This window comes from Apium graveolens, chromosome 5 (assembly GCF_009905375.1).
Source record: "Apium graveolens cultivar Ventura chromosome 5, ASM990537v1, whole genome shotgun sequence".
NCBI lineage: Eukaryota > Viridiplantae > Streptophyta > Magnoliopsida > Apiales > Apiaceae > Apium > Apium graveolens.
The window spans coordinates 149,056,434-149,065,882 of record NC_133651.1 but is presented as its reverse complement, the minus strand read 5'-3'; the positions used below and the strand labels follow the sequence as shown (position 1 = coordinate 149,065,882).

At 33.2% G+C, this 9,449-nt stretch overlaps 2 protein-coding genes across 6 annotated transcripts; one reads left to right on the top strand and one right to left on the bottom strand.

Moving 5' to 3' along the window:
* The first annotated feature begins 1,424 nt into the window (after nucleotides 1-1,424).
* Nucleotides 1,425-4,898, top strand: LOC141724566 (uncharacterized). Its single transcript, XM_074526746.1, has 6 exons — nucleotides 1,425-1,584; nucleotides 1,682-1,756; nucleotides 2,708-2,838; nucleotides 3,580-4,048; nucleotides 4,463-4,576; nucleotides 4,644-4,898. The coding sequence occupies exons 1-6, from the start codon at nucleotides 1,498-1,500 to the stop codon at nucleotides 4,704-4,706; spliced, it is 939 nt and encodes a 312-aa protein (XP_074382847.1). The 5' UTR covers nucleotides 1,425-1,497; the 3' UTR covers nucleotides 4,707-4,898.
* A 422-nt stretch (nucleotides 4,899-5,320) lies between these two features.
* Nucleotides 5,321-9,131, bottom strand: LOC141724565 (uncharacterized). Of its 5 annotated transcripts, none has more exons than XM_074526744.1 (7): nucleotides 8,861-9,131; nucleotides 7,717-7,815; nucleotides 7,460-7,540; nucleotides 6,672-6,788; nucleotides 6,000-6,126; nucleotides 5,806-5,923; nucleotides 5,321-5,728 (listed from the first exon to the last, which is right to left on the bottom strand). In XM_074526744.1, exons 3-7 carry the CDS (start codon nucleotides 7,467-7,469, stop codon nucleotides 5,672-5,674), a joined length of 429 nt encoding a protein of 142 aa, XP_074382845.1. In that variant the 5' UTR covers nucleotides 7,470-7,540; nucleotides 7,717-7,815; nucleotides 8,861-9,131; the 3' UTR covers nucleotides 5,321-5,671. The 5 variants fall into 5 exon arrangements, with proteins under 5 accessions (XP_074382845.1, XP_074382844.1, XP_074382842.1 ...); XM_074526743.1 differs by having other exon boundaries at nucleotides 7,460-7,537; XM_074526741.1 differs by having other exon boundaries at nucleotides 7,460-7,537; nucleotides 7,746-7,815.
* Nucleotides 9,132-9,449: the final 318 nt, after the last annotated feature.

The following is a 9,449-nucleotide window of genomic DNA, read 5'->3' as shown; positions in this document are numbered from 1 at the left end:
TTCTAACGTTCGATTTTCTAACGTTAATATTTATTTCTATAAATACTCATTTCTTATATCCTATTATTTACATTCTTCACATCCTATTTTTTTTTTAATTTTCATTGCTATCAAAATATGAATCCAAATAATCTCCCATCTTCAAATTCTCAAAATCCAAACCCACAATTTTCATAACCATATCCAAATTCTTATGTCACAAAGGAGTTGCAACAATTATATTGGAAGCAGTTGCTTCATCTGATCTATGGATATGGCATGCATTTTTTGGAGTTGCTGGATCAAATAATGACATAAATGTGTTAGATCGGTCACCAGTATTTGATGAACTACTAGAAGGTCGTGCTCCGGAGGTAAATTATACCATCAATAGAAATAATTATAATATGGGATACTACTTAACGGATGGAATATATCCCGAATGGGCAACATTTGTTAAAACGATACCATGTCCGCAAAGTGAGAAAAGAAAATTATTTTCAAATTATCAAGAAAGCCAACGAAAAGACGTTGAACGAGCGTTTGGTGTATTACAGTCTCGTTTTGCAATTGTACGTGGTCCTGCACGATTTTGGGACAAAACAGATCTTGGAAAAATTATGAGGGCATGCATCATAATACACAATATGATTGTTGAAGACGAGAGGGATACTTACGCCACTCAATTTCGTCCCTTACCGATTTATGACGATGCAACAAATGGTTTATCGCAACCAAATTTAGGAGAAGAGCCATTTGTTCCGTATGAAACGTATATTCAAAATACATTACAAATGTGTGATAAACGGACACATCGTCGGCTACAAACTGACTTGGTTGAGCATATTTCGCAGTTTCATAATAATCGTTAAGTTTTCTTATATTGTAACGTTTAAATTTAACATTTTCTTGTGTGCTATTTTTTATTTCATGATTTTAATAATATGATGTATTTTAATTACGGAACATGTTTTTTATTTAATAATATTTTTAAAAATTTTAATCACTTTAATTTGATTATTAAATTTTAATACTAAAAAATTAAATTTGAAATTAAATCTAAGTCATTTTATTAAATATATATTATAATAAGAATACAGAATGTCCTACAATACATAAAAAATGGGCTTCTACCATTGTATGAATTGGAGTCACTTTTTTAATAAACCCACTTTGAACTGAGGTGTTCAGCAAATGTCAGTTGGGAAATGGAATCCGACCCTAGGCGCTGAAGATGCTCTTAAAGAGAACTAAAAAAAAAAAGAGTTGAGAAAGATGGAATATTTTTCATGTACTAAAATCAAATGCAAACCAAACCCACGATACAATACAATGCTAAAAGTTTATTCGAGTTTAAGATGGGTCGCTTACATTAAACTGGGCCTTACTCAACTATTAGGCCCGCCCCGTATGTAAGTATCCAGTAGTCCTAAAACCCTACCCAATAGTTAAAACCCCAAATCTTTGCCCTAATTAGCTGAATTTGAAATTGAACACATCTGAGCAAACACAGAAAAAATGGTGTGGTTTCAGTGCGAAGATTGCGGAGATAATCTTAAGAAGCCTAAGCTTCTTGGCCACTTCAGAATGTGCTCTGCCAATAAGGTTCGTTCCCCTTGTATTTATGATTTACATATGCAAGTTTACGATTGTTCAATTTTCTATATTTGTATAAATTTTAATTTGTTTTTGTAATGAATAGCTATCGTGCATTGACTGCGGACAAGTGTTTGGCCAGCAAAGTGTTCAAGCTCACACACAATGCATCACTGAAATGGTTCGCTCGTTTACTCTCTTTCATTCCCTCCTCAACAAGGAATTTTATATTCTTATTGTAACGTGCTTTATATTTTTGGTTGACTGATGATGCCACTATATTTTTCTTAAGCCAACTAATTAAAATGCTTAACTCTAGACTCTAGTGCATCTCGCTATGTGGAGTAATTTGAGGATCATCATCACACTATCATCATTCCTAGTCCCTATGTTTTTTTCATTGCTTATATGATATGTTAGTTTAACCCAAATTGCATATATTCGCTTTATGCTAATTACTTCTGATTGTTCTAATCAGCGATTTTCTCTATCTATAAATTTGTCAATTAATTGGTCACCTTCCTCCCTCCATTAATTAAATCCCATATGAGCCTATTTGTGAAAGCACCAAGTGGATACGATTATGGTACATAGTTATATATTTTTAATCATTAATACTTTGCCAGTCAAACTAAGGAATTTTTAAATTTTCACATTGATTGAAGCTTATACAATAGTTGTGCTTTGTAAACCCAAATTTGGACAATGCTTGGATTGAACTTTACATATCCTAGTTTGACATAGAAGAGGAACTAGTGAGTAGTGTTTTTGACATTTACACTTGTTACTAGAGGATGAAAGAGTTTTCTAGTTAACAGGTTGTACATGTGCTAGAAACATGAAACTTAGATTTGTACTTTAGTCGTAGTAACCGTTTATCAGGTTACTGAAAGAAGCGAAAATAGGATTATTTATATGCTTGAGAAGAAAAAAAGCTCAATTGCTTATCAAGCTCATAAATCACAATATTTGTCTCAACTCCAGTATGGAGTAAATAACCATGTAAAACAATATCACAGTCAAATACCAATCTTATATTATTTCTATGATCAGTTGCAATTAAGACTTCAATAGTTCAATTAAAATCACTCTTTGATTTATAAATGATCTGATTTTTGCATTCTATTTTCAGGAAAAATATGGTCCAAAGGGTCAAGTTAAAACTTCAGCAAATGCAACTCCGAATTCCAAGAGTGACTCAAAAATGAAACCGGAGGTTGATATCAATGTTGGTTTGTCAGAACGTCCTCCATGGTTTTGTAGGTGAGGACAAACAATCCGGATAAGGGTTTTTAAAAACCTTTTTAATTGTTAGATGTTGAATGAGCTTAAAATAAAGTACAGATAGATATGAAGACTATTGAGGCAGTGGTGAGTGTCCTGGTATATTGTCTACGCTCTATGCTATACTTTCTGGCTATTGTCCTGTGATATGTCCATGGAATTCAATTGTGAAGTAGCATAAGCTGTTTGGCAGAGTGAATCTCTACCTACTAGAGGACCAATAAATATAACTTCTCAAAAATGACTCTAAAAACTTCTTTTAACTCATCTGACGTAGCTTACTTCTATCCTTGAACGTCTGCAATTACCTAGAATAGTATAAAAGTGCCAGGATATTTATATATTGGTATGTGGTTGTGGATGATAGATGCGATATGGATGTATTTCATTATTTTTCCGCTGATCCATGGGAAAGATATTTTTTGCTTTGGATTATCCGATTAGTATTTATCATCGTTCCAATAATAAGTTCTGCTTTTCATATAAAAAAATGATGGAGGTTCTAGCTTTCACGAATACATATATATTCAAAATTTCTATTATAACTTAGATTTGTCTTCTCGAATTAAAAATAGGGAATTTCTTCACCAATGAATAATGATTGTTCTTAATTTGACAAGAAGCATACTCAAGCTTTGGTTTTGCTATTGTTGTGGCTCGACAAACTTTTTCTCTTATCCATCATTGGTGTCCTAAGTTGGTATGTATATGATTTTGCAGTCTCTGCAATACCAGTGCTACAAGCAGGCAAACTCTTCTTTCCCATGCCGATGGTAAGAAGCACAGAGCGAAGGCTAGAGCATTCCATGCATCAAAGCAACCACCCAAACAACCAGAAGAATTAACTCCAAGCGCCAAAGTTTCTGCTGAGAGCAACTTGAAGGACCAATTAGTCGGAAATCAAGATGTAGTGGAACCAAAGAAATCAGATTTGCCAGAAGTTCACCTTGCGCATAATGGCTCCAAAATGGGAACCGAAAGCACAATTGCTCTATCAAGTAAGAAGAGAAAACATGAAAGTGATATACAGAATGTTGAAGTAGGAAATGACGAAGACGGCACAGAATGCAAGGAAAAGAAATCCAAGCATAGTGTGGGTAAAGGTGATCAAGTGATGGGCACTAAATCTTCTGTCAAAGTGAAGAAGAATATTAAGTGGAAGAAGCTGATTACTTCAGCCCTGGAATCGGTAAGAAACATTGGTTTATATCCCTTGTGTACTCTAGACATGATTGTTTAATTGTGATAATTATGCTATTTGGTTTCTTAAATGCCTGAATTAACTTTGATGTAAAAAATCATAGCTCTTTCATCAATGTGTGCACGTATATTAAAGTGCATACAAGTCTTTGGAGTGTTTGGAGGAGTATGAAGACATCTAAAACTTATTGTTTTGCTAAACTTATGTCACGTGTGTCTAAAAAATGAACTATAGTTTAGGAGAAAGCTTAACCATCTTGTAGTAGAAGCAGATACTAGTTGCTCTTTTTTCCTTCAATTTTTATATTACTATAGCTCTAATCATGTGCAAGTCCTATAAGATTCATTTCCGCAATTACTTCAAAATAAATAACATTCATTTTCATTGATGCACGTGAGGCAGAATCCAGACGGAGTCCAAAAATTGAGAAAACTACAAAAAATTGTTCAGAAGGCCCTCGTGGATTCTGAGTTTACTCTAGATGAGAGCAAAGTCAAAGAAACACTTGAGCAAAAGGTGAGTTAAAGCTTGTACCGGAGATTTCCTCCTTGTTAGGTACTGATGATTTTCTTTGCTTTTGCAGATAAACTCAAGCTCCAGATTCACAGTTGATGGCAAATATGTTCGTTTAGTAGTGAAAAGTTGAGAGGCAGATCATCAGTATACAACTGAATGTATTGAAAAGACCTTGATGGTTAAAATATCTTTTTTTTTAATATGTTTTTTCTTCCCTTGACCGATCATGCGGCATAATACTTATACCAATTAAGATGATTATTTAACTCATCGATTTACTTTTGGTTAAGTAAATTATGAACTACGTGTCTTTCTTATTCTATATATCCATGTTGACCGATCAAAAGCCACGGAGGGAATGTCATACATGTTTTGGATGCTACATTATTGTTGATTTCATATTTTTTTGAGAAAGAGAATGTACTTGTTTTGATTTGTTAATTAAGAGTTGTCAATTCTAAATATGTGAAATACATATTGGTTTAGTTTACATGGCTATGGTCATTTTGTTAGCTCAGAATTCTGATAACCTTGCAAGTCTTAACATGTACATTTTGGTGGAGAAGGTGGCCCTTGTGTGATTGCTTTTTGGAACTTCCAGGATAGGTATATGAATTATTACCGACTTTGCATCTTCTTTCTCAGTTCTCATTTAATCCAACTTGATTTTGACTTTAATGTTTTGTAATTTATCATTTTACCCTCTTAATGAATTTGGTTCTTGAGTTGAATTAATAGTGATAATGGAGTTGTATAGCTTGTCTTTCACAAGTTAAAAATATTATGACACCAGTCCGGCAGTCCTGCATATTGGGATGCATATAACTTGCAACCCACTAATTGCATAAACTATGATAGTTACATTGTAATGTGAACCTGGTTTACAACATAGTTTTTGTGCAAAAAAAACACCTATATAGTTGCTCAATGAAATGGAAACTATGACTTTAATGGTTTGATGTCACTCCCGTAGTTGCAACTTGTCTAAAATACCTCTGGTTTACGAATATACTCAGCGTGCACCTGGATTTCTTATTTACAACGTCACTCCCAGGGTCAGGTTGCCAAAAACTGAACATGGCTGTAAAGTAACCATCACTGGAATAGCATAACAATTGCTATGATCAACAGCACAAGTGTACATGCCATAGCCTGTAAGAATTAATTGTTTTAGTCAAATTTAGACACAACTTTTTGGTTTTTAGAACACACACAAGGAAATAACTTACAGCAACTGCAGAAGCTGCTAGGCCGGCTCGTTCTCGAGGGTCTTTCCGATAATAGTTTCCGAGATACAGTATTGTAGCATAATACCACATCAATGGGAATGTAAAGCCCAGAAGAAAACTGAACAGTGAAGCATATAATCACTTGAAACTTCAACATATTTAAAAGAGGAATCAATAGGTTGCAAGATACTTACGAGAACCATCCTATTCCACAGCCAAAGCATGGAAGCGGTTTGTCATAGATTCCTTGTTGGAATTCGTCTACATCCCTTATAAGGGTATACCTGCCCTTTTCCCGATCTGCAGCATCTATTGTTTGTCCTGTCATTTCCATAACTTGTTTCAGAATTTCATTCGCATGCTTGATGAAAATTTCAAAAATGATGTAATGGAGTCGATTTATATGGTGCATATAAATATTATTCTTAAATCTAATATATTGCAAAATTTGATTTAGAGATACATCTGTGACAACATCAAAACTGCATAATATCGGTGCAAGGGTATTTCAAAACATATATATTCTGATTAAATTCATGCCAGATATTAAGTATAAATATGAAAACTAAGAGATAAGGATTGTTTTTATCTGGACAGTAAAGATGTCTGCTTTAGTAAAACGTAGAGAAATCCGGTTAAAAAGTGAGTGTGACAAAATTGATACATTAAAGCAATGGAGGCTGTGACTACATCTTAAACATGACAACATTTATGTTCTTAACAGAATACAGAAAGAACAAAGATGTAGATTTTGCATGATTACAGTAAGAAGACACAAGGCGCATCTCCAAAGATATTCAATTACACACACTGAATTATATTTGAAGTAAAAAGTATTGTATAAAGAAAGCAAATAGAACCACTACCTTTAGTCATTGAAAAATAACGAGCTGATGGCCTCAGAAGGTCAAGATGCTTATCTGACGCTGATTTCACCAATTCAAGCCCCTTTTTCGAATGATCTCCCTCCTTGATAGTCGCATCTGTTATAAATCAGAAACTTACACTTTAAAGTCAAAAAGAGGCTATTCATTTCTTTTCTTGTCTCTTGATTAATAAAAAAGCTCTTGATAGTCTCTGCATTTACTCGATTTCCAACTAATAAATCTGGTTGATAAGTAGGAATGCTTAAGTTGCATATCAGTAACTAGATACATGAAAAAGTAAAAGAATACTCGCTACTCTGAAATTTACCAGGAAAATTATTAGTATTTTACTGATTCCGATTCTCGTAAACTACTTACAATCACTCTTATATTTCGTCTGTAATCGAACAATAAAGATAAATAGAAAAATTGAGCACTTTCTGTCCCCATAACAAATATTATCCGACCAAATTAAAGGTGTTGGTCTAGAAGAATTTAATATGTGAAATATATATATGCTCATTCTTCACAATCTCTGATTGTCACCGGTTCATGGGAAAACCAACAAGATGGATGTATTTCTTGCTATCTAAAGAATGTGATTTAGATGTGTGAATATTTGCTCACTTATTTTTAATTTCCCAATCTTCAAGGATACGGGCTTTGCTGCTCTTTACAATATAAATTAGTATACTTGCACTAGAGAAGGTAAACTAGGAAAAAGAACCGTACGGAGAAAAACAATGATATAGTTTTTATCAAGATCAAACAAAAATTAAGTTGATTACTCTGGTCCATGTGTACAAGTTAGAGCTGATACACCCAGTAGATTGAGGTCCACGGTTAAGCTGTCTCCTTCCAACTACCTGCTTCACAATTTTTAATGAAAATTTTTAAATTTAAAGTTATCCTAGAAATCTTTAGGTGAGAAAATCATTGGGCCGAATTCGGTGCTGATGTAAAAAGATTGTTTTGAAGATTATATTTTTTATATTTTATCATTATCACAGGATGGAAGTTTAGTAGCAATATATTATCAAATTACTGTGTGAGGATTAGCCATTAGGTCATAACATTTGAGCAAAAGCTGGGACTGATGCTTCTATTATATCCAGTGCCACTAGATGAATGTTCCGCAGTACAACTGCAAAAAGTAGAATCAGTCCCACTAGATGAATACGCTGCAGTATGTCTTTAAAGGCAACTATAATTTTTCACACTATTTTTAGTATATTATGGCTTAATTAAGGTGCAGAAAGCAAGGAACACAAAATGGACGACTCTGATTTTTTCAGAACACGAGCCGCTATAAAATGGTTTGCTTGTAAGTGACGTTATACAATGGTGTAAGTAACATTTCCGATGAAGGATCTGTTGATATATTTTACAAAACTAGTTTTGTGTTCTTTGTCATTTTATTTGCTATCTTCCACAATAAAAGTGACGAGGACAAGTTTTACACCCGACACAGGATTTTTCTTCAAATTAGTGTGAAATGTAGTTTGTATTCTTGTGTGTAAACTTATACACATGACTGTTACCAAGAGAATGAAATGCGTGCTGTTGTGGGGGATAGCCATGATAGTTCTTCGGATGAATAAATTTGAAAATTTATCACTTTAAGTCAACTTCAGTTCCATTAAAGATTGGTGGATTATTTTCTTCTAAGTATCAAATTCATTAATTATGAAATCATTTGTTGTATTGTGTTACCCTTCCAAAACTATATTCCCAATCGCATATTCCCATTACTTATTAAAAAATTTCACTATAAATTTTGAGCCTGTTTTAACTCTTACCCTTGATAAAATATATAAATTTATAAAACTATATAGACCAGCAAACATATTTGTAACTAGCAGATCAGCAAAGAGAGCAAGAATATTTGTGAGCTTTATACTTCCCAAATTCTTCAATTATCTGAATAATTTTTATTTTTATTTAAGAAGTCTAATTTGATAGTCAAGAAGCAAGCAATCTGATGAATTCGAAAAAGTAAAATTCAAGCACCCCAAAAAAGTGCGCAGAACATAAACTGCAGACACAAAACAACCTCTAAACAACAACAATAATAAAAAAAGAACATATGATCAAAATACTCAAATACCAAACAAAGACATAGGCGGACACATAAAAAAGATAGTGAAATTGGTATAAGAAATTAGAAAAATAGTATGGATGAAACTTACCTGCCGATGATCAGCAAGAAATTATCCGTTACCTTCAGATCAGAAATTTAGTAAGAGAGAGAGAGAGAGAGAGAGAGGTGTCTGGTCTACCAAAACGGATGCTATCAGTTAAATGCCGTCTTGCGAGACTCAGTGAGTGGGGTATTTAGTATTCTCAGACCAAGTTATGTGTTAACAAATCATTCTTGTTTGTTCTTATATCAACTAATTTTTTAAAATGCCCAACTTCGTTGATTCATATTTTGTCTCCGAATGGATCCTCTTATATTCCATGAATTATGAACCGGTACTAGTCTTCACATATGTTAATAAATATAATATTTAAGGACTTGTCACCAAAATATCACATTTTTTATTTTTATGATCTTATATAGCATATATAGAAAATTTGGCCCAAAATATTTGCTGAACACGTTAATTCGTATGCAGTATTAGATGAGTATTAGATTGATGTGGAGATAATCTGTCTTTTGTGTTTCTAAAAGCATAAAAAAAAGCATTTCCAATAGAGATTTCTAACAAAGTTGTCAAACGATGACAAATCATTAAATATATTATTTTTTAATTATCTCTCACATCCATGTCATTT

Bases quoted from the DNA above. Each gene is read 5' to 3' on its own strand.
- LOC141724566 (XM_074526746.1), top strand. From the start codon at position 1,498: ATGGTGTGGTTTCAGTGCGAAGATTGCGGAGATAATCTTAAGAAGCCT. The intron at 1,757-2,707 runs GTTCGCTCGTTT...TTCTATTTTCAG, and splicing joins CACAATGCATCACTGAAATG to GAAAAATATGGTCCAAAGGG. The intron at 4,049-4,462 runs GTAAGAAACATT...CACGTGAGGCAG, and splicing joins TTACTTCAGCCCTGGAATCG to AATCCAGACGGAGTCCAAAA.
- LOC141724565 (XM_074526744.1), bottom strand. The intron at 5,924-5,999 runs GTAAGTATCTTG...TTCACTGTTCAG, and splicing joins TGTGGAATAGGATGGTTCTC to TTTTCTTCTGGGCTTTACAT. The intron at 5,729-5,805 runs GTAAGTTATTTC...TAATTCTTACAG, and splicing joins TAGCAGCTTCTGCAGTTGCT to GCTATGGCATGTACACTTGT.